General features: G+C 39.4%; 1 protein-coding gene and 1 long non-coding RNA gene across 2 annotated transcripts in view; one reads left to right on the plus strand and one right to left on the minus strand.

Annotated features, from left to right (window-relative positions):
- The first annotated feature begins 8,632 nt into the window (after nucleotides 1-8,632).
- LOC124161168 lies at nucleotides 8,633-10,216 on the plus strand. Its single transcript, XR_006865333.1, has 2 exons — nucleotides 8,633-8,806; nucleotides 9,105-10,216. It is a non-coding gene; the product is annotated as an uncharacterized LOC124161168 (long non-coding RNA).
- Nucleotides 10,217-10,682: 466 nt separating this feature from the next.
- LOC124161167 (RISC-loading complex subunit tarbp2-like) overlaps nucleotides 10,683-25,037 on the minus strand; it is a 52,127-nt gene continuing 37,772 nt past the window's right edge. The window contains exons 6-7 of the mRNA XM_046537397.1: nucleotides 11,623-11,713; nucleotides 10,683-10,988 (exon numbers count right to left, since the gene is read on the minus strand). Of these exons, the coding sequence (XP_046393353.1) occupies nucleotides 10,837-10,988; nucleotides 11,623-11,713 (243 nt within the window). The 3' untranslated portion in view covers nucleotides 10,683-10,836. The remainder of the gene's footprint in view (nucleotides 10,989-11,622; nucleotides 11,714-25,037) is intronic.

Below are 25,037 nucleotides of genomic sequence, written 5' to 3' on the forward strand. Positions count from 1 at the left end.
TAAATATTATATTTTTGTCACAAAATTTCACATATTCCATTGATGAATAGAAAACACACAAGCACAAAAACACTCGTCAAGAACCTGGCCGGATTATCTTAAGAATTTGTTCTTGTTGTAAAATAGATTTTTTGTGGGTATAGTTAAATGCGGAGTTATAATACAAAAGCAAACATTCTTGTAATAAACTCGATTTTAATGTGTAGTCATAAATATGCGATATAACTTACATTAGTGATAATTCTTGTTTAAAAATAGATTTTGTTGCGCTGCAGAAGTGAAAAATCTTGTAATAAACTACATTTTGGTACGCAGGTAGGAAAATGAGAAATGATGATACAAAAGTGAAAATACCATTCATAAACTCAACTTCAGTGCTCAAGTAAAAAAATGCAAAATTGTTATGCAGAAGTTAATATTCCTGTTATAAATTTGAAATATTCCAATATGACGGAAGACAAATTTGATATAACAATTATGAATAATAAAAGCAAATTATTTCTCAAACTGGATATTAGAGTGAATGAAAAAAATGCATAATGAGAGTATAGAAGTGGAAATTTTTGCCAGGACATTTAAGTGAAAATTGTTATATTCTCAATTTCAATGCACAGAGAGAAAAATTCGAAATAATAAGTATTGACATTTAGCATTTTATTTGCTTTCGCATTCAAATGAGTTTATATCAGAAATTTTACCTTCTTTATTTGCATTCTGCATTTTTCTACTTCCGCAAATACATCGATCCCATAACAAAAGAAAATTCATTCTGTATTTTCATTTTGCATTCATCTTCCTTTGCACAAAAATCGAATTTTTAACAAGAATATTCATTTTTGTCTTATGTTTCAGCTTTATTCTTCCTATACGTACGTACAGCGTACGTATAGGAAGTACGTACGCATTACGCATACTTACGTACGCATACATTACGTATACGTACGTACGCATTACGCATACTTCTTTCTGTGCACTAAAATCAAGATTTAACAAAAAATAGATCGCTTCTGTATCATCATTTTGCATTTCCTTCGTGCGTCCTGAAATCACGTTTATAACAAGAATTTTCACTTCAGTATCAAAATTTAGTATACTTCCCTACTGCGCACAAGAATCTTGTTTCTAACAAGATTTTTCATTAATTCCTTTTAATCGTTTTGCACTTTCCAGTCCTCGAGATGATTGTAAGAATTTCCACTTTCGTATCATCATTTCGCATTGTCCTCTCGTGCACTGGAATTTTTTTTGAAAGACATGAATTTTCACTTCTCTATCAGTGTTTTCACCCCATCGCACTGAAATCACGAGATCATAAGATGAAGATTTGGTGCTATGTGGACATTCATTGTGTGAAATATTTGGTGAAAAATTTGGTGCTTTGAGGACATGTATTGTGAGTGTGAAAAATGGTATTTTGTGGGCTTTTTAAAATTTGTTTTCTACTTTGTATTTTGGGTTATGTATATTATTGTGTCTTAATGCACTACCTAAATCTATGTTACCACCCGACTTCATGGTCGACTTGTAACTAAATATTTTAATAATAATAATAATAACTATCACCTCGGATTCCAATGTGAAGACTGAATGATGATGACAATAAAGTATGAATTACTACTGTGCACACCACGTACAATAACGATGATTCATTTTTTAAATATGATTTTAATGTGAAGGAAGATTAGTGTGAAATAATGACCAAAGGTTAAAATTGCCTTTCTAAACGCGAATTTAGTGTGCCGAAAGAAATATGGGACACGACATTACAGAAGTGATAATTCTTTTTTTGAACTCGATTAACTGCCTCGGTATAAAATACAAAATGAAATTATAATACTATAATGTAATATTAGCTGACTAAATAATATAATATTAGAAGTTAATATTCCTGCTACAAATTTTATTTCATTGCAAAAGAAGAAAAATGCAAAATTACTTTACAGAAGTGAATATCCTTTTCATTGCTAAATTTCAATGCGAAGGTACATAAATGTGAAATAATAATATAGAAATGATTTTTTTGTAAACTGGATTTTAGTCGGAATCCAAAAAAATGCGAATTATTATCACAAAAATCATTATCCATTTTAAGAACTTAATTTTCCTCTCTTTAAATTTAGAAAAATGCTGGTTTCTACTCAATTTTAAAAGTGCGCAGCAGGCAGAAAAATGTTAAATAAAAAGTTATCATTTTTTTTACATTTCCTTCAATTTTTGTTGTAAACTCCATTTTAGTCCTTGGGTAGAAAAAAGCGAAGAAGCATCACAGAAGTAAATTTAATTTGGCTCGATTTTTAGGGGTAGGACGTAAAATGGGAAATGACAAAAAAGAAGTAAAAGTTATTTTTATAAATTCGATTTTAGTCATGGGCAGAAAAATGCAAAGAGACATTCCAGAAGTGAAGATTCTTGTCATAAACTCGATTTACGTGCACATGAAGGAAAATGCAATATGGAAATATTTTTTATTTAATGAACTCTATTTCTGTGCAAAAATAGAAGAAAGGATCGTGTAGACAATACCCAAGTTTTAATATCTTGAATTTAAGAAGGAGGAATAAAAATGGGGAATTAGAATAAAGAAAGGAAAATTCTTGCTATAAACTCAATTTTAGTGAGAATGAAGAAAAATGCTAAGTGAAAAGTCAGAAGCCAAAATTCTAATTATAAACTCGATTTCGTTGCTCAGGAAGAAGGTTGCTAAATGGTGATTCAGAAGTGATACAAAAGGCATTGAATTATATCTACGGTTTCGTTTGAAACTACACAAGTGTTCATTGACCTTATCTCTCCCAAAAAGATGTATTAACGTTATATAACGTATAAAGGTTCATGGGCGTACCCAGCGAGGGCCAGGAGGGGGAAGCTGCCTCCCTAGAAGCAAAAATCACAAATGTCTTTAAGGAGAATAATATTTTTTCAAGCAAACAATTTTAAAAACTAATAAAGAGCTGTTCGAGTTTCCTTAAATGGTTGGTTAGCTTGTCCCCCACCTACCCAGTTTTGATCCTGTGTATGCCTTGTATGGGTTTGGGTGAAACTTTCGACAAGGTCATTGACCTCTCTACCCCTATAGGAGGCCCAGTGACCTCTCTACTACCAAGAAGGTCATTCACCTCATCATTCCCAAAAACGTCATCAAACCTTACAGGGTAGTGAAAAACGGCAGACAGGGTCATTGACCTCTTCACTCACAAAACAGTCATTGAACCTTATGAGTTAGACTTAAACTACAGACAATGTCATTGACTTACACCAACTTAAAAATTTCGTTGACACTAGAATTATGAAGTTGTTTCCGAAACAGAGTCCACTACAAAAAAGATCATTGAACCTTACGAATTTGAGAGTGAAGCTATGAACAGGGTCCTTGACCTCAGAACGACCCAAAAAGGCCATCAACCTTCCTGCTAGTTCACATGATCACCACTGGCAGAGCTCCTGTATTCTTTCTGTGAAAGACAAAAAATACAGTGTGCTTTAAGTAGAGGCGCGCAAAAGCCGTTCCGCTCGAGTCTCGCTCTCGGGAGTCAAACTGGTAGTCTCACTCCCGGGAGCGAACAATCCCGGATTGCGGTCTCGGGAGCGAGCGGGATATATTGAGCTCTCGTCGCTCCCGGCAATTTGGCGGATAGCACATACGCAGTGGGCTACTTGCTTTCATGCAGGGAATGCATATTTATCTCTCTCACAGTGGGTTCTTGGTCTCATTCTGGGGTGCGAATCCACCACTGGTGAACAGTAAAATAAATGCATAGCAAGTATAATTAATTATAATTGTATAATCTAGGGCAGCGGTTCCCAAAGTGGAGGTCGCGACCCCCAGGGGGGTCGCGGGCCGTTCGGAAAGGGGTCGCGAGATGTATACGAATAATAAAGTGAACTATGTACTTAAACTTAGACAACCATTTTTAGGGGGTCGCGGCTAAAACGTATGGGCTAAAATGGGTCGCAGAAAGAAAAGTTTGGGAACCGCTGATCTAGGGTATAAGAAGAGAGATTTATTCCAGAATTTCATCCATAACATGGAGTGCTAATATTCTTTTCGCTCAGAGAATTGTAAGACGGAAATTTTCAACTGCAATTGATGTATAACATAAGTTCGTATTAGTGGAATTTATAAGAATAGTACGCGAAATAAAAGAACAATAAGTTGATGTGGTTTTCATTTACCATCATTACGTTGTATTTCAATTTCTTTTTGCATTATAATTAATAAACAAAATGTCATTCACATGGTCTGGGTCAATACGTGATCGACGGTCAGTTATTACAAGGCCTGCACGAGAGAAGCATCTTTCGCTGGTTGCACTACTGGCAGGAATATTCATTATCCGCCGAGCGACCTTCGATAGCCGCGGAAAAGAATGCCGATGGATACTCCACCAATGCAAAACCTTCTGCACATATTCCGGAACGCTTCGCTCAATGTAACGCGTCACTTCGTCAGTGGTTTGTGGTATTTCAGGCCTTTGCAACCATTCTGAAAACCTCTTTTTCATAGGTGGACTATGACAAGTTTGAGATAAATCACTTTCTTCTGTGATTTCTGTCACTATAAGGATAAATGTTAAATTAAATCATCGTGCTACTACTATAAATTGCAGCCAGTAATTAAGAAAAAATCTTTATTTTTTGTAGTGATACATTACCATTTACTTCCTGGCACATTATTCGAGCGTTGTCATACACGCATTGTCGCTCTTCAGATGTTAAACGGAGGAGGTCTTTATAATTTGGATTTAAAAATAGTGCCATATAATGTCCCCTTTCCAGCTGAGACATAACTTTCTCATCGAGAAATGAGGCTGCCCTTATCTTGATTTTCTTAAGTGTCTATTGAAAGAAAAACAAAAAGTCAAATACATGTTTAGGAAACAAGAAGTATTAACATTCGCCATCCACACGGCTAGATGACTCGATCGTGTGCTTCAGTCGACATAGCGGCTAAACTTGCATTATTCATTGGAATTGAGTCTTAAATAAATAGTCGAATGAACGAAAGGGGAGAATTGAACTCCTACCTCACTTTCGTCAACAGAGACGCCACAATGGCTTCTTAGACGAAAAATCCAGGGTACTGCCAGCGGTAGCGTAGGTTCAGCCTCTCCTTCAAGATCATCTGTAGCTTCCTTAAAAGGCTTAAGAAAGGCTACCATCTCAGCTACCAGGTCGGAATTGTAATTGTTTGCGAGGTGTACTCTTTCACTGTCACGGAGCAACTGTAACCCAGACGGCACAGGAAGTTTTCGTACCTGAATACGAGGGTGGACCATCAAGATACAAAAATCGCGCTTAGGAAGTTACTAAAAAGGTTTTGTTTCTTTATTTCCTTTAATGACGAAAAAAGATGCAAGAGGACTGGCAAATTCATATGCATCGATAAAATTGTATCTCATCGATAAAACTGTATTCGGTCTGGGACTATTTTCTTTCGCGGGTGGTGCCATCGTGCCATATCATCCTAGAAAGATCACATGCCTTCACAAGCTGGCACAAGCCAGCACAAGCCGTTGGAGATCGCATCTTTTACGTCACGTCTCACCACATTTCAGGGATTTTTGTGGTTAAGTTTGTGAAAAATAGAGTGTCTGGTAATGGTGAAGTTTCCCTTATTCTTTAATTTCATTCACTGGGCTTCAGAAACGTGTTAGTGAGATATTTTTGTTAAAAATGCCTTTCGTGTGTGTATTGTCGGGATGTAATGGAAACTCCGGGACATGGTTCAAGTTTTTAGCTTTCCAAAAGATCCTGAGTTGAAGAAGAAGTGCATTTGGGCGATAAGAAGAAAACATTTCACCCCTACGAAAAACTGTGAGGTATGTACTCTTTCTCGCTGTAATTATTTGGATGTAATTTTAAGTTAGAATTGGCTTCGGGATGTTGATGCTGGACTAAGTGTTTGGCTCCGCTGTTGAGGCACAATACCCGTTTCCTGATTCACGCCAGGGGATAGTGAATTATCCACCTGCTCCCTTCTTATCTCCGTCATGCTATCATGTGCGGGTCTAGTCACTCCTCTCCACTGACTGTTTCCCTGCCACTCTCTACGATTTGCGTTCGCCCCTGCTGACCTTTGTGTGGTATTTACACACGGTGGCCTTTCCCTTGGCGGCGGCCTAACGTTTTGCCCCTCCTCTACCCTCTCGTCATAATATTCCAATAGAATGACCAACTTCTCTAAATCCAAAGGCTCCGCACTTTTTAAGAGATTCCTTACCCAGGGAGGGAATTGGCGTATGAGAAAAAATTTAAGTTCCTCATCACATATTGGAGGTTCACGAGACCTGGCTGATGCAATTTTCCTCATCGCATGTTCACTCATTTTCCCATCTTTCGCACGTGAATAATATCCTGTCATTACTCTAGCTCGATATTCATACCGCGCGTTTTCACTCCAATATTTTCGCAAAAAATTCTGTTTAATTTCCTCGTACGTTTCTGGTACAGGAAATAAGGTATTTCTCCACAAACGAGCGTTTCCTTCCATCATATTTAAAAATACATATGGCCATTTAGCCAGTGGGACAGCAAGCAACTTTAAATACTCCTCTGCCTCATTCAAAAACACTCGAGGGTTCTGATCAATTTTACCTTTGAATACAGGTTTATGAAGGCCAATATTTGGTGGAGCTATTGAGGCGGCCAACACCGGTCCGGAGCCAACTTGCTCCATATGCCTCATTCTATCACTTAGCTGATTCAACCTTTGTTCATTTGTCTCATCATGCTGGGCTATCTCTTTGATTTGAGCCTTCAAACCGTTCTCCCTCGTTATGGCTTCCTGTTCCTTAATTTCTATAACTTCGCGGACAACGTCAACCTCCCGTTTAATTTCTACTTTTACACATTCTATTTTACCATTCAACATTTGTAACAGCTCTCGGTACTCCCTCCGTTTCTTTTCCTCCTTCTCCTCTTTCTCCCTCCGCCTCTTTTCCTCCTTTTCCTCTTCCTCCCTCCGTCTCTCCTCCCTTTCTGAAAACAAATATTTTTTAAATACTAAAATCGGATCGTTTGAATCCGGTGAGGCCGGTATGGAATGAAAGGTGGGAGTTGACCAAACGGTCGATTCAACTCCAACTGCGCTTTCCTCTACCGCCTCGTCCTCCTCGCTGTTCTCCATAACCTCTACTTCATCGATATCACGTCCTTCCATATATTTCAGATCCTTCTTACGAGTAACCATTGTATTAAATATCTAAATTTCCAAAAATGTGCCAAAATTTTGCCCCTATGATTACCCTCAGTCATTCGTTTCCAAAAGCTAAAGCGCCACTTACTCGAACATTTACACCACACAAAGAATAATCGGGTCCTACTGTTCGGGCGCCACTTGTGGCGTCCCACCCCCGACTCGCCCGGATACCACGATAGAACCGGGGGGAGACGTCGCACAAAAAATAAGAAAAAATACAAATCCGCGAAGATCCCTCCCGCATGGGACCTACGGGACAAAACTATGCCACTCACTTCTCGTAATTCAAATAAATAAAGAAAATATTCCCCTTCTGTGAAGATGATTGCGGGTGGGGGAGTTCCCGATTCAAACTTATGGGTGACGTTCGGGCGCTGATGCACTCGTCCAACACGCATTTACGGGAAGGAAATCAGACGGGGCGAAAGGAAGGATGAAGGATATTTTCAATGGGGTGACCCGTGGAGGAATCAGAACAAAAAACACTCTCTCAAAACACTTTCAATTAAACAAAATATAATTCACACAAATAAGGTTGCATATGACAAAAAAAGCAAAAGGAACCCTCTTATACGCTAATGAAATATGAATTGGTGAAAGCCACTTATGAAACATCGATGATAAAAAATAAAAAAACAATATAACTTGGTTTCTGGATGAAAATCAATATAGAAAATGATGATAACAAAGTAAAGTTCGGTGGTGAACACGTAAATATGATACAAATTCAATGATTTCTTGACTGGGGAGGTAAATGATAGTCCATCCCGTCGAATGTAAATTTGGGGTGCGAACGTTAATTGTACTTGGTGACTGATTTCACATTCACTTATGTAACGGGTGCGTTCCGTGACTGTTTGTCTTAACTTGGCTTGGCAGGAGACACAAGGGGGCTTTGGGGGGGGAATAGCTGCAATCTTACTTTATCGTAGTCCGAGTCTCGACCAGGTTGGATCCAACACTCTCTCTTTCCATTTACTGCACTCCTTTCTCCCTTGTTGGAGGAAGCTGCATCCGGAACGGAGATAATGCGTCCTCTTCAGCTGGTCCTTTGCTCCTTCGGATGGGGGGGGGGGGATTCTTCTTCCAGATCAGTCTTTCTGAAAATACTTGGGCCCCTTAGTCTCCTCCTGCCGTGCGTCGCACTGATTTTGGGCATAGGCTCCGCCCGACAGTCACTTAGGAATTCTCTCGTTCTCTTTCGTGCACCACCTTTTTATCATACCTCAACTAGGGGTGGGGTAATGCACAATGAAGGGAGGGAGGAGTAATACGCCACTCATTCAGGGAAAACCCGAGCTCCCCTCCTCCCACACACACACACTCACACACAACCATACAAAAATCGGCGAAAACACATTCATCCCCTCATACTCATCCACGCCTTCCTCCACGGGCCCTGGTTTGGGGGTGGGGGTTTTGGGAAAGGTCGTGGAACGAGCGGGTAAACTGGTAGGGAAGAAAATGCGCCGAGTGGAAATGCACTGTAATGGGGCTTGAACCATTACAGTACATATCTACAAAATCGGCGTCACAGCGCCATCTCTGCATTAAACAATAAACTTAGGAATTCAACTTGATTTTAACATAATTACTTCAACAAGGAAGGTTCGTGTAAGTCTGCTAGAAAGCCAGCTAGTAGATTTGACGGATAGCACATACTATGTGCTATCCGCCAAATTGCCGGGAGCGACGAGAGCTCAATCCCGCTCGCTCCCGAGACCGCAATCCGGGATTGTTCGCTCCCGGGAGTGAGACTACCAGTTTGACTCCCGAGAGCGAGACTCGAGCGGGAGCGGAACGGCTTTTGCGCGCCTCTAGCTTTAAGTAGTACCCTACTATTGCTTAAGTCATCTGCTTACTGATTTTCCGTCATAATACTAGATTTAATGAACCTATTTTACAGGAGGAGGCAAAAATGAGCGAAACAATGCAAAGCAGATTATTGATGACATTGAAAGTGTAATGCTGAACAGCAAAATCGATATACTATTGGGATACTTTTTTGGTAGCACTGTTTTGTGGGAAGGAAAGGACAGCTGTGCAAAACACATTTTCAAAGATTAACAAAGCTCTAATGCTGATTATGATCTGCTAATGGACGTGGAACTTCACAAGCGTCTACACCAAAACCTCTATAAGCAACCAGGAAGAAATATGCTCTCATGCATTTTCAATGGAAACACCAGAGGCCTTCATTAAACATTCCACTTTACAAGGTAGATGATGCAAACATTAGACAATGGTTAATCTAATATGTTGAAGCTTCTTTTTTAAATTATGTAATTTAGAAGCTGCATTAGACCATTAGTAAGCAAAATATTTACTTGTTTTTATGTGCTTTTGAAATAAAAACTATGCTATGGAAGAAGATATGATTCCTTAGCAGTTCATGTCGTAGAATATCCAGAGAGGATTCTGGACATGTAGGTAAGAATTCAGAACAAGACAAATGATTTTTCTTGTGGAATTTTCATACTTAACTTGCACTTGCAGGTGACCGTAAAGGATTGCCAGTGGCTAGTCTGGTGTTATTTTCTTGAATACTGAAATATTAATGCTTTCCATTTGATGTTAATTATGTACCATTCTCATTTTAGGCCCTCCTACGAGCACTAAGTTTGTCATAGCATTGACTAGGGTCAATTTATCCAACTAATCTACTGTCTACACTGACAGCTGTTCTGTTCAACTGACTACAGCTGTTCCATAATGCATAAGAACACATTTGTATTTCATGAATAGCGATCAAATGAATAGGAAATGCTGTGATTTCTTTAGATGATGCATTAGGATTCATTCCACTTCACGTTTTTTACTTCTCCAAAACTCAACAGTTACCACCTTATCCATGTTTTTTCCTTGAAAATATCTAACTTGCACATATGTGCATTCAGTCTAGACAGCAGATTTGTTGCATAAATTTACCCAGTCAATGCAATGATAAATGAAATTAGGTGGGCCTAAAATGAGAATGGCACGTAATTAGGATCAATTGTATTGCCATTAAAATAAAATTTATTTCAGGGGAAAATAACTCCACTTTTGGTGATGAAACAACAATGTCACCCTTTGCATGTGTCTATTCATTGGTAATCTCCAATACTTAATGATTAATTTTTTCCCTTTGCATTCCAAGAAATCCAAAATTAATGAATCTAAACCTCAAAGCAGATAAAGTTTTGCGGAAGGAAAGAGTTTCCGACCACAGGCTTACATGAAATAAAAATCCCAAAGAGATGAAGAGGAAGTTTCCTAGTGCATGACTTGGGTGCTGAGCACTGGACCACCATTGTCCGCATGTTTAAGTCTTTCAAAACGGTATTTTATTACAGCCGCAATTGTTTTAACTATTGGTTATATATGGAGGATGATCCCTGGACAAGGTACCATGGACTGCAAGTCCATAAAGGTTGGATTGGATTCCGAGTCCCGGTTGAGGGACAATCCTAGCTAAAGTCGTTAATAATCACTCTTTAGTGTTATATAAAACATAGATAAATTTAATTCGTCAGCAAGAGAACAAAAGATATATGTAAATGCATTTCAAGCACAGCCAGAAAAAATAAAGGCTCTCCACATGGTGGTCGACTGCACCACCGTTATTTGAAAAAGCGCAGAGCTGCTGCGCTTTATGGTCACCTCTCCTCGCAGCGCCCGATCATCATCATCAGAGCGTGAAGAAGATTGACCGACGCCATCTCTTCAGCTGCACTCTTGTCAGGACCTTCACCAAATTTCACCAACTCCGGAGTGGTACCCAGACTAGCAGCGCACAATGCATTCCCAACTGTACAAGGGAGAGCAGAATTAGGTCAACGCGTACATCAACCCACGACTTGTTCTTTCAAAAACACCATTGAACAACAACTGAGATTACCCGGCTAATTTTTGCAGTTTCTTGAGTAAGCTAAAGGTTTCTCAGGCATCAAATCAAATTTATCCTTTCAACAAAAATTCAAAGTTTCACCTTCATTCTTCACTCAACATGGAATCTTCTAAAAATAGGTTGAATATAATGTAGATTTGAAAAAAATGGAAAAATCTCGCGTTTATGAAAAAATTTAAGTTAGGAAAATAGTTTTAGCTTCTAATTAAATCGTTATCGATAAAAGCAGAAGATTCCGCAACAGTAAGAGGTTTATGATAGGATACAACCCAACTAGAGGCCACACCCCACCCAAGGGAGAAAAAAAATACCTGACCAGAAACCAAAAATTCTGCACTGCAATTAGGAGTGGCAATTAAGAGACTTTGGTTTGAATCCAAACTGAGCCACCAGAGTTTTTCACAGCCAGCATCAGCCTTGATTGAAACCCACTTTGCCTAACTGTGTGGGAAGTCACTTTTCAGAAGCAGTGTTTGGAAATAATGTTAAAGAGCTGCTCGAGTCAGCCACACAGCATACACAAGAGTGCACTTACGATTAGATTTCATGAACATGTAATCAAGAGGAAGGTCATTCCCTTCTGCAAACTTCTCCAAAGTCTCCTTGGGTGTGTGGCTCAACGCAAACTGAAAGCAAAGACAAGCAGAGTGTTACAAGAGTGGTTTCCAAAAATAAATGCATCATTCTCTCTGCTGGCTACTTATTGACTTGCCAGCCATCTAACCAATGGAAACACTTGGACCCAAAATCACAATTCCCCAAAAGAACTCAGTACACGTAAGGAGGAAAATACAAGTTACGTCAGAGAAAAATCTTCGCATTGAAATTTAGCAATGAAAAGGATATTCACATCTGTATAGTCATTTTGCATTTTTCTTCCTTTTCTTACGTGAAGATGCCAACAAATCCTTCACTTTCACCATTTCTTCTCACTCTATCTTAATTAAAACAAGACATCAAAGTGCCAAAAGCAAGGAATTTGGATGATTGAAAACATTTTACACCATAGCAGTCATTGAGGCATCGAAGATCCTGCCAGTATCTAGCAGGTGCATTCCCTGAGGTATTCAGCTGTAGTTCGTACAGCCTTTCATTCAGAATTAATATCATCTCCACTATACACCATTGACTGGCTTGTCGTAATAAAGACATAAATAGAGGAAAAACATTGATTGCATTGATGAAACACTGACATTCTTTACAGTATATGGTGCTCGGGGGTAACTGGGGCATAGTTTTTCAATGTGATAGTACCATTTCATTTTCAAATATGTATTTATTGTACAGATAACTCCAGTGAATGGGTGAAAATAAACACGTAGATTTGACAATAATATGACTAGCACATCATGTGACTTGAATTTAATTACTACCATTAAACAATATTTTATATTAATATTATTTTCACATCTCAGTTGACCCCACTTACCCCACTACTTGAGGGTAACTGGATCACCCCATGGCAAATCCCATTTGAGCACTGCCACAATTATTTTGGATAACTGGATCTATCAAAGTACTTTAAATTATCAGAAAAAATATTGGTTAACACAGCTATTTTGATTATTATGAATGTAAAGGCCGTTGTATCAGAACGGTTACGGAGACCTCACGGATTTCCCTTTCAAAACACAAACACCAGAGGCGGACTCTGCCAAGTCGAACATTCTGAGTTAGTGCTTCAGAGATTTCAATCGGTGGGGTGAATTCTCAGCTGAAAAATGCACAGTAAATTCTCGGTGAAGCTTCATTCAATTCACTGCAATATTCATGAACTCTTCCGCGCATTCTAACATTATTAGATATAAAATCAATAAACATTAATATAGTCTGAGAGTTGCATCTCGAGCATTGCCAATCAAAATGCGTAATATTATTCCCCGAATTGACCGATCGCATGGATTCAGGAAAGTATGGTATCTCGGCGCTACATTACTAAACTGAATACTTAAATTGATTCATTATGTTATACTGCGATCAGGGTTCCCACTCTACCTGAACAATGAAATTCACGGCTTTTTCCAGGTTTTCACGGTTATTTTTCACGTTTTCACGTTTTTTTTAAGGTTTTCACGGTCTCAATTTTGCTAAATTCACGGTCCGTTAATAAGCCAACAATAAGAAAATCTTTTTGCTAAAAATTTGCTAAAGAAAAATTTTTTTGCTAGATTGCCTATGTCCCAGGAAACGCAGGATTTTGGCGAGTAATTAAGAAATTCATTAAAGGTTTCAAAACAATATTTTAGATAATAACAGGAATAGTAGTACTTTATCAAGATACATACGTCATATTGTTGATTCGACCCATGTCTCTTTCAAAATTCTGAATGTTTGCTCTCCACTCGGCATTTACACTGCTATTATGGATTTCAGTCAGATGTAAAAATTCTTATCCATCAAACACCATTTCCAGTACACGTATTCACGAGAGCAATGTGCATGTTGTGCCTAAAACAACCGCATTCGCCGGTGCAGTGACTGGTTGTGAGATGGATCACGAAGGCCAAAAATAGTCAATTACTTGAATTGTTCCTGTCTAATGAATATATTTTTAATACAATTGAGGTAGTGTGTAAAGCGTGAACAATGTTGCGTTAATCGTCAGCGGCACGCCCACCTGGATCTTCGCCTTCATATCTCTACTTGTTTTCTCCAGGTAGCTCACTCTACCCCCACCCCTACCATCATGTGCTAGCGGACAACCCAAGGCGCTCTGCAATATTCACGCGCATCTAGCCCGGATTCTTTTCTTCATGTTCCATTATTTTCAGTCCATCTCTTAAAGTTCTCAATAGTTTCTTCGGAGGGGCCATGGTCGGAAGACGACTAAAATTAAACTAGTGAAAATGACTCTATTAAACTCACATGGAAAACACTTGGTGGTTCGAAGTCCAGCCACCCCGGAAAGTAGGGAACCACTCGTACGAGGTGAAGTTCGGAACTCACGTATCGCCAGAGCACACTGCAGAGGGCGAAGCGTGACCATATGACTGCGCCATGAAATTTTTTACCCTAAAGATGCCCATTCTTTTCTAATTAGCGTAGAGCAAGATGATCAGATGAATTCGGATTGTTAGTAGGGAGAAACAAAAATCCTGAGAAGATATCCCTTCGTCAGTAACTCTGACAAGTGAGACTACTAGTAGTAGTATAGCTCGTAAATTGATAACTGATAACAACCTGGTATCATGTTTTCGGAACAAAATGCCGAATTAACTGCCGTAAGCTCAGCTACGAGGATATCGCGTTTCGCCAAAAATCACCATCGTATTTTTCCATCTATTTCCTTGCTTAAAATACGTCATGTGTGGTCTCGTTTTTTTTTAACGTGCAAATTACTAACATTTCAATCTAATAAAAGCATAATAGCAATTACTGAATATCATTGTTAGATACCTTTTGGGCTAATAGGTGATTCATGCAGCAGTTGACCTCCATAAACTGGGAACTTTAGGCTGAAAAAGGTCAGTTGGTGAGAAGAGGGGGGAGCGCGAAACACGTTTCTATTGTTCTCGTGTAACTCGATATTTTTTTCGAAGCTAAGGTCTTCGTAATAAGATCCCTGCGCGAGATGGGACCTGTTTTTATTTTGAAGAAGAGGAAAGCGTCAGAAGGGGGGAGGCGAATGGTGAATGGAGGGGGATAAGGGTTCTTGGGAAATGCGCTAATGTTACTTTCCCACGGCACTGAGCTTCTCCCAATGGTAGTTCCATCTCTTGGAGAGGATTCCAACTACGTGCTTGTCGTTATTAGCCATAAATGACACATTGTATTTATTTCGTCTCATTTTCGTCAAACGATGGATGCGGGAAAATTCTGCGTCGGAACCGCGATCTTCAAACGATCAATGCGAGAAACGATACTTCAGGGAACGATAGATGCGGGAAAAAATTAAATTGTCTATAAGGAACTTTATTTGGGACCAGAAACGGCGAACGATCAATGCGGGAACGATAGATCGAGGTTCCACCGTATAACTTTCTTTTGAAAGCGGCAGTGTAATGACTTCTTTTCTCTGCTATTGTAATACTCTGAAACCAAAACTGAATCGATCTCTCTAATCAGAGGCAAATCATGTTCCCTTCTTACCGTTGCTCTGGGAAAAATGGAACGACTATGTAGCATAATTAATCGTAGAGGGCTTAACTTGGTGGAAATCCATAATATCACGAATACAAGGATCAAGGAAATAGCAAAGTTCTTGATCCTTGTATTCGTGAGACTATGTAGCAGTTTATATCGCGACGGCATTGAGGCTTTAACGTCACAAACAAACAGCATTACCTTAGATAGCACATAGCGGAGGAACTGGATCCCCACCGACAGTAAATAACTCCACACAAACTTTCCGGTTGCGACGTAAAACTGGCAAGTTCCAGGTCGACGCATGCGACAATCGTGTAATGCTGTGTTGCCATAAGCGGAAATCTTATCTCGTTTTCAGGGCCGCAATGCGCGAGAATTAGTAACGTCACGCCGAAAGCTCGCTGTCACCCGGTTCAAACGCAGGGAGCGTAGTGTCCACAGCGCATGGCAGGTTGTCAAGGCTAGCGGTCTTCCAGTCATAGGATTGAGGGTGTTGAATAAACGTTCAAATTTTTCGACACAATGACCATCTAGATTTAGTTTCGAAAGTGGTCGCTGCAGCCAGTGGGAAGGCTAATTGGGTGGAAGGGGGACTAAGCAGTGACCGAGGGAGGGGAAACCAAGCCATTTGAGGAAAGTAAGCAAGCTGATGAGAAGTGGTGTCATATTTCAGGAGGGGGAGAGAAAAGGCCTGCGCTGGGGAAAGATGTTTTTTTCTTCAGGCAACATTCGTTCCCACGCTTTTCTGACCCATACGACCGCATGCGACGATGCTCGCCACAATGAATAGAAGTGCGCTAGCCACGAACGAAGATGAAAATTTCTGGGAAGGTATTATTATCAAGATTGAGATATTTTTCAGGTTTTAAGACGAAATTCACGGCTATTTCCCGGTTTTTTCACGGTAGAGGAAATTCACGGCTAATTCACGGTTTTAAGGTTTTCACGGTTGAGTGGGAACCCTGGCGATCTAAGGGCCCATAGTTTGCATTGTCTACTTGCCTTTAATCATTATATCTTCTGCCTTTTATATATTACGTACATTGACGAATCCGGTGGTTTCACTGTCACAGTTAATACATGCACGAGGGGTTTCAAGGATTACGAGCAAATAACACAAAAAAATACCAGTAAATCACTATATTCTTAGACACATTCACACGCACATACACTCAATCTTTCACGCACACAAACATACTTTCATTCTCTCATATCTCAATAAAATTATGTGAAAATATAATCATTTGAATAATTACTTCGCTGGAAACATCGAAGAGTATTTCAAATGCACGAAGCTAATAAAAAGTGAGCTTTAATTCAGCCAACTCCGTCATTAACTTGCAACAAAGTTAGTGGGGAAAAGCTTTCAATAACGCAGTATTCATTTACATTGGCACACAATATGAGAGAAAGAGAAAAATCAGCTTAATAAAATCTTTGCAAAATACAACACGGTAAATCAGTCGTCAGAAACATGTAAACAAGTACGCAATTAATATCGTGTGTCAACTTTTTCTTCACTTTTTCGCAGCGTTCATTGCTAACACTCAAAATTTCAATGCCTTCACGTGGGTGTCAACTAATTCTTTTCCGCAATAAAGATTTCTGCTCGTACTTCATTATCTTTTAATTCCACAGATGGAAATGTCCAAACTTAAGGATACAATTTCTAATGTTTGAAAGTCGGAGTTGGGGTGCGTATGCTGTGTAACAAGCTGTATCCTACAGGAGTGAGCGCAACCACTTCCATTGCTCGAACTGCAAATTTTCACGTTGATTGGTGAACTGGGATTTATAAGCGATTTTTCTACAGAAATAAATGAAAATTCCTTCGAGGAATGATAAAAAAAATGGGTCACTTTATTTTGTTTAGCACGTAAAAAACTCGATAACTATTCGATATTTTTTCTGCCATTGGGTATAAGAGCGAATATCTACTTCATCGCGCTCTTCATTCAAAAATTGATGTAATCACTTGAAATACGGTTATCACTTACGTAAGTACGGATTTACGTAAGTCGAGACATACGTAACTCGGGGGATGCCTGCAGTTAATTTAGATCATTAATTAAGCGTGTACCTAGTGGAAATACGGTTTGAGACGTAATTTTTGCCGTCATAGGTTATCGGGCGATTGACTTCCAGGCAGAGAGTCTACACTAAAGCCTTCAAGGTTTCGGTATTCATGGGGGAGAAATGGAGCGGTGGCTGAGTTGCGTATGAATAGCATAAACACATAAAAGGGTCCGCTACAGAGTCTCAAACACAATGACTTCATTCCCTCCCAGCAGTAGTAGGCACTCTGCATCTCAAGTATACAGTGCAGCAGTTGCCCAGCAGTTGTTTCGATAGAGCCATACAGTGTAAAAACCAAGAGAACAATGGCAAAAAATAGGAATGCGGATAGAAAAACCAAGAAGTTATCAAGAAAAACCATAAACCAAGAAGAGAAATTGAAAGAGGTCAATTTCTTTGAAAATTGAGAGTGTCAAAGCGATATTGCGTGGAAGTTTAAACTCACGATGCTTTATTCTGAATAAAGACAAAGTTAAACATCAGTGACCTCAGCCGTACCAACTTCAACCAAGCGGTCAACACTTACGGAAAGTTCATCGTGAATCTGTACAAAAAGACAGGGGTGGTAATCGCTCCGAGACATTTAGTGAAAGCTTCGGTTGGTTCCAGAGTTTTAAACGGCAGGTATTTTCAGTGCGGCAATATCAGGTGAATCTGAAAGTGTTGATAGTGCAGTCACCGCAACATTTTCTGATGAACTCCAAGCAGTGATTGAAATTGGTTCCTTTCCCCCTCAACTAGTGTTGACGAGACAATATTGTTTTGGGAAAGAATGCAATCTCGTTCATTCATTATCAGGGAAGGAAAACTGGGTCAGGTTTCAAGGCATTAAGACTGTTTCACATATCTGCTAATGCCGTGGAGGACTTCAAATTAAAATGATTTATCATTCACAAACTCTGCGAGCAATGAAATGGTATTCAAATTAGCACTAGCCTGTTATTTGGATGAGCGACAAAGGGGCCTGGGTGACACAATAATTGTTTTTAGGCTGAATTGAAAATTCGTCAACTGCCTACAATGCATTACGAACCCCTGAGATAGCAAATGGTAGACCACACGCACAACAGGAGGGAATTTCAAAAGCACGTGCAAATTTTTTTTTACGAGTATAAAAGTCTTTGAATGCGTGCCCACTATCTTTAAAGTAGAGATGTGCGAATAGTATCCGCGAATACTCGAATACCTCGAATATTAGAAAGTATTCGATAATCGAGGTTTCGAATAGTTATGCGAAAAGTACCGCCTCGAATACCTCGAATACTTTGAATTTCGCGTCATACACTGTCGCACGCACGTCGTTGGTAGTTGACTCGGAAAAATGTAGAGAACTAGTCATTTAGTGCTCGCAGCGCCGTTTTACGCAAGTTGACGAATTACATCAAATTCGTGGATTTTAGCGGTGAAAAGAGTTCGAAGAGGGGAACCGAAAATGGTCGGGTGAAAAAATCCGAAAATCCCCGATTCCCCCCACCAGGAGAACCTCAGTGCCGTGGGATAGCAACCTTAGAGCATTTCCCACGATCCGCTATCCCCCTCCATTCAGCACTCGCCTCACCCACTCTGACGCTTTCCTCTTCTCCGAAATCAAACAAAAGGTCCCAGCTCGCGCAGGGATCGCATTATGAAGACCCCTGCTTCGAAAAAAATATCGAGTTACGAGAACAATAAAAACGTGTTTCACGCCCTCCCTCCTTTTCTCACCTACTGACCTTTTTCTGGCTACCTGCTTCGAAGTTCCCCATTTCTGGAGGTCAACTGCTGTGCGAGTACCGTGGGATACTTACATTAGCGCATTTCCCAAGATCCGGTATCCCTCTCCATTCAGCACTAGCCCCCCCCCCCCCTCTGAGGCTTTCCTCTTCTTCGAAATAAAAAAAAAAGTCACAGCTCGCGCAGGGATCATATTACGAAGACCTTAGCTTCGAAAAAATACCAAGTTACACGAGAACAATAGAAACGTGTTTCCGGCTCTCCCTTTTCTCCCCCACTGACCTTTTTTTTCCTACCAGCTTCGAAGTTCCCCATTTCTGTGGAGGTCAACCGCTGCATGAGTCATCTATTAGCACAAAAGGTGTCTAAGAATGACTTTCGTCAATTGATGTTACACCTTTATTGAATTGAAATATTAGTATTGTGCGCGTAATTTCAAAAAGAATAAGACCAAACACGACGTATTTCTGAGTTTATTTAAGCATTTTACGCAAAGAAATAAATGTCAAAATACGACGGAGACTTAGCATTCTGGCGAAACTCGATAAGAGCAGCAGAGCTTCTCGGAAGTTGATGCGGTATTTTTTTCCGAAAGCATATATCAAGTTACAATTAATGAGTGGTGCTATAAATCTTAATTGTTACAGTCCCAGACAAATTTTTTTATATTTTCTCAGAATATTTGGTTTCTCCCTGATAGCAATTCCAATTCATCTTCTTATCTCGTGAGAACTCCCAAAGATGGACTGAAAATAATTGAAGAAAATCCGGTAGAATAGAGCTTGTATTTTGCAAAATGCCTCAGATTGTCAGCTAGCACTTGGCAGCAGAAGTGGGGGTAAAGCGATGTTAGTTGAATTAATGATATGCCCAATTGTTTCCATAAAATTAAAATATTCATTAATCAGCTAAATTCCTGTTCGAATCATTTAAAGGAAATCAAAATTACTCCCCAAAATCTTGTGTTGCCTGCTGCATAGGCAACCGAGTCAAACATTCCAGCATTCATCATTTAGTATTCGAGGTATTCGAAATTCGAGGTATTCGAATATTCGAGCAATGATTTAATATTCGAATTCGATATTCGAATTCGAGAAATCTGCTATTCGACCCATCTCTACTTTAAAGACATTTTAAACTTTAAACAGTTTATATGAATAACGTTTTTTAAGGCTATTAACATGAATATATCTGGTTTAGAGGAAATTCAATACCCAACACCACTGCTACCAGGAACGCATCCTATCTTCCCTATGTTAAAACGCTCTCATATAACGCAAATTTGTATAGCGCAAAGACCCCAAGGAACGCATCCCTTGCGTTATACGAGGCATGGGTGTACATATTTCACACTTTTAGATGTTTAAATGACGATATCTATTTTTTGAGATTAAATGAAAAGTGAAAAATTTCAAGCGCACGAAAATGCGATGGTTAATTATGGCTGATGGGAAAAGCCTGTGCAACATCTAGCTGTTGCTGTGTGAGGCCACCTGGGTACGAGGCTATGACCGCTGCTACGATGCAGGCTGCTTGCTGCCAAGCATGGCGGTAGCGTAGAGTACCCTGCTAGCAAGTAGCGCTTGGTTTAAATAAGGATTATAAATTCCCTATCAAACGAAGGAAACTTTCCGACCTTACGCAGTTTTAATAGGTTATTATTAAGATGTTTCCCTGAGCTCTGTGCCTCATGCATGCATTGGTAATCTCAGATGACGTAAAACTCCTACCTACTCGTATAGCATCTAGTGATGTCATGTGGAGTGGCATCGCATGGCTGCCAATCTGGCCTTTTTCAAATGAGGTTAAAAGTGACCATTAACAGTGGTCTAAACTGGGATTTCTAAAACCAAATACAGTGGAACTTGGTTAGTACGTTCCTCCTTAGTACGTTTTCCTCCTTAGTACAGGGATTTCCCTCGGTCCCGGTACCATCCGAACAAAATACAGGTAAAAGCATTTGGTTAGTATGTTTGAAAAAATTGCGCTTTCCTGGTTAGTACGCTCAATTGCTTGCCGTGACGCAACCCGCAATTCGTTCTCTAGTATCTTCTTAAGGGTCGCAAAAGTCTAAATTCATGATTTAATTTATTATTATTAGCCATTAACATTCTTCCATTCGTTCCACATCTCTTTCTTCGACCGTAATTTATCCAAATGCATTTCTGAATTCTTGTGATGTGCTGAATAATAAAATGCGGCCATTTTTCGGGAATGCCTGACTATGAAAAACTACAGCCAATACGAAGCCCCAACTTTCCCCACCCCAAGCTCCTCGCCTTCTGTTGCCTTTTGAGCGCTTGGGAGTGCCCACTTCTGCGCACAAAGTTCGTGAGTGGGCAATAGGGTAGTTTCCTTCATCAAAGAAAACAAAAGGCATTGATGGCGATTCGTTACCCACCATTAGTGTATTCATAATACACAAATTATTTGGTTTTTGAAATACCGGTTTAGACGAATGGCAAGGGTCAAATTTTATTCTCATTTGAAAAAGGCCAGATTGGCGCCCATGCGATTCCACTCCACGTGACGTCACAGGGACCTAGTTTCTACACGAGAGGATAGGAGTTATGCATCGTCAGAGGCTACCAATGCATGCATGAGTCACAGAGCTCAGGGAAACATGTCTTAATAATCACCTATTAAAACTGGCTAAGGTCGGAAAGTTTTCTTCGCTTGATAAGGTATTAATAAACCTTTTTTAAGCCATGCGCTACCAGACAGGAAGGTACTCAGCTACCCGTTAGCATCCTGCGTCCTATCAGTGCTCAGAGCCTCGATCAAGGTCACCTACCAGGCGGGAGGGGGAACCAGAAATGCGTCGTACGGACTTTTTCCCTTCATTCCTACTTACGCGTCGCGTTTTCGCGCGCTTGAAATTTTTCACTTTTCATTTGATCGCGAAAAATAGATATCGTCATTTAAAAATCTAAAAGCGTGAAATACGTACTCCAGGAGTAATAATCTTTCGATTTAGGCAATAAAAAAATAATAGGAAACCACCCTATTGTTGCTATTGCACGAGTTATCATGATGAAGAAATGAGTCTTAACGGTCTTAGACGATTCCCACATTATCTAAAGCAGTACTGCTCCATACACTCGACGTCGTGCGTATTTACTTGACTACTGTTGCGGGAGCAGACGATCCTCTGGATCTCCACGCGAAGCTCAGCTTAAAAACACTTGATTTCGGAAAGAAAGCAGACGACATTAGACAAATTTTGAAAGTAAATTTCTACTGTTTAATATAAAATTTTCTTGTAATTACGTCGCAATCTAATAATCTTGCGTGTCATCAATCGATATATCGATCGATTTTACTATCGATATGGTATCATTCCAGAAGCGAATGTCTACGGCTGTTGCCGTAATTTTAAAGTCAATATAAGTTTTCCCAATTTTTATGATGCTTAAAAAACCAGTTGACTTACTCCGGGTTGTTGTTATATTCTACGAGTATGCTGTGAGAAAGGAAATGACTTGTCTTCGCTTGTCTGAGCTTCACTCGTCCTCGTTCTGTTAATATACAGTAGAACCTCGCTTTTACGCCCCCGCAATATACGTTTTCCCGCAATTTACGACATTTTCGTCAAGTCCCGATGATTTAAGTATCTCTACAATGTTAAGTCTTCCCCGCATTTACGCTAACGAAATTTCAAATGACCCGCTATTTACGCCAAAGGGAACATGGCGGATAGCGCACCGTAATCAAGAAGAAAGAGAGTTAGCGATTGGAGGTAGGGATAAACTTTTTGCAAGAAGGTTGTAAATATAGGAAAAGAAGTTGTATTTACAACCTCCTCGCCTTTTTTGGCATACCTGTCACTAGCGCCATTATCATTAATACGGCCTCTTTGAACTTCTAGAATAATTCCTTCATCATTTGTTTCTGACCACTCGCGGGATTTCCTAAGACAGGTTGTTTGCGAAGTTTTAATTTCATTCCATTTGTTGGTGGTAAGTATTGTAGGTTTTCCACTTCACTTGTAAGCATCGTAGTTACGAATATAGACGCTATGTTTATATTCGTGGTCGTTCTCGTGATGATCCACGCACTGGGTGTTCTCCTTCGCGTACATTATTACCAAGTTCTTCGATTAATTTTCATCATCATTAGTCAACAATCCTAAGATTAGTTTGACGCTTTTTGACGATAATATTGACGATTAATTTAAAAGTTGTTTTAATCGTAATCTCTTCTTCCCTGCTTCTTTTTGTGACAGCATCTATAAACGCGAATCAAATACGGAATGGCCCAGAAACGAGAGAGGAAAACTTTTTCAATAGAAGATAAAATAAGAATTTTGGGAGGAGTTGACTCGCATGTAGGTTCACGCGTTTCCCTTGCCAAAGAACTTGGGATTCCAGTGTCCACATTAAACACTGTTGTTAAAACTCGCAAAAACATAGAAACCAGTGCAGTGGAATGCGGACCCAGTGCAAAGAGGCGAAAATATGTGAAGTACTCGAAATATGATAGACTAGAAGAAATTTTAAAAGAATGGTTTCAGTGCACCAGGTCCTCTAACATACCCATCAGCGGAGTTATTCTGAAGGAAAAAGCGCAACATGTGGCAATGAGGCTGGGAATTGAAGACTTCAAGGCTTCAAACGGATGGTTAAGCAGGTTTAAGACTAGGCATAATGTTGTATACAAAACAATTTGTGGTGAGTCCAGTAGTGTTGATCCCCAAACAGTGGCACAGTGGAAGGAACATTGTTTAAGTGAGCATACAGAAGGGTATGCTCCAAAAGACATTTTCAATTTAGATGAGACAGGCCTTTTTTTCAATACACTTCCCCATAAGACTTTAGAGTTTAGAGGTGAATCTTGCCATGGTGGAAAGCATAGCAAAGCTCGTTTAACAGTATTGTTTGGCGCTAATGCTAATGGTAGTGAAAAGTTGAGGCCATTTGTCATTGGAAAATCCAAAAATCCCAGATGTTTTAAAAATATCAAGACATATCCCACAACTTATGCCGCTAATACCAAAGCTTGGATGACGTCACATTTATTTCAGGAACAAATGCAGGCTCTAGATGCCAAGATGGGTGGACAAAACCGAAAAATTGTAGTATTTTTAGACCAATGCCCAGCCCACCCAAAAAATATGAATTTGAGGAATATAAAACTGGTGTTCTTCCCACCAAATTGTACCAGCCAATTACAGCCATTAGATTTAGGGATAATCCATGTATTCAAATCCAACTACCGCAGGATTCTAGTGAGAAAAGCAATTAATCTTATAGATAGTGGGAGGGACCCTAAGAACTTCAAAGTATCTGTTTTAGATGCACTACACTACGTAGCACGAGCATGGAAAGAAGTTGATGAGGGCACAATTGCAAATTGTTTTAAAAAAGCAGGATTTAGTTTTTCAGAAGACTGCAACTTTGAACAGGACTATGAAGAATCATTAGAAGAAGGGAGAGGTGGTAATATAGCATTGGGAGCCGATGATCAGTTGTCATTATTTGGAGATGAAATAAGTTTTTCAGACTTTGTGGGAGTGGATGAGATGTTATCAACATGTAAGTCACTTACTATTGATGAAGCTATTGACGTGCATGACAGTGATGAGACAGCAAGTGAGGAGGATGATGATGATACAGAAATGCCAAAAGAAAGCACAATCAATGCTATGTCTGCTGTCAGTGCACTGAGGCAACATTTATCAACTGTTGCAGGAAATGAGAAAGAATTAGAGCTGTTGGACGTAATAGAAAAAAAGAGTAGAAATAATTTGCACTAATAAAATGACTAAGCAAACAAAGATAATGGAATATTTCCAGAAGAAGGCTAGTTAAAAGAACATATTGTAATGGTGCTTCTTTTTTCATCACTTAATTCACCCCAGAATGTTTAATAAATTCTGTGATATATATTTAATTGCTTTAAATTTTGAGAAGACTTAGGAGAGTTTAAGTTGATACATATTGTTTTTAATTAAATGTTAAATGGATTTTAAGTCAAATATTTTTGTTTAGTTTGTCCAAAGGTTAAAATATTTTTACTTTAGAAGATTCTTTTATGTTTATGGAGCTAATGGAAAATGTTTATCCGTATTTATCA

This window comes from Ischnura elegans, chromosome 6, assembly GCF_921293095.1.
Source record: "Ischnura elegans chromosome 6, ioIscEleg1.1, whole genome shotgun sequence".
Taxonomy (NCBI): domain Eukaryota; kingdom Metazoa; phylum Arthropoda; class Insecta; order Odonata; family Coenagrionidae; genus Ischnura; species Ischnura elegans.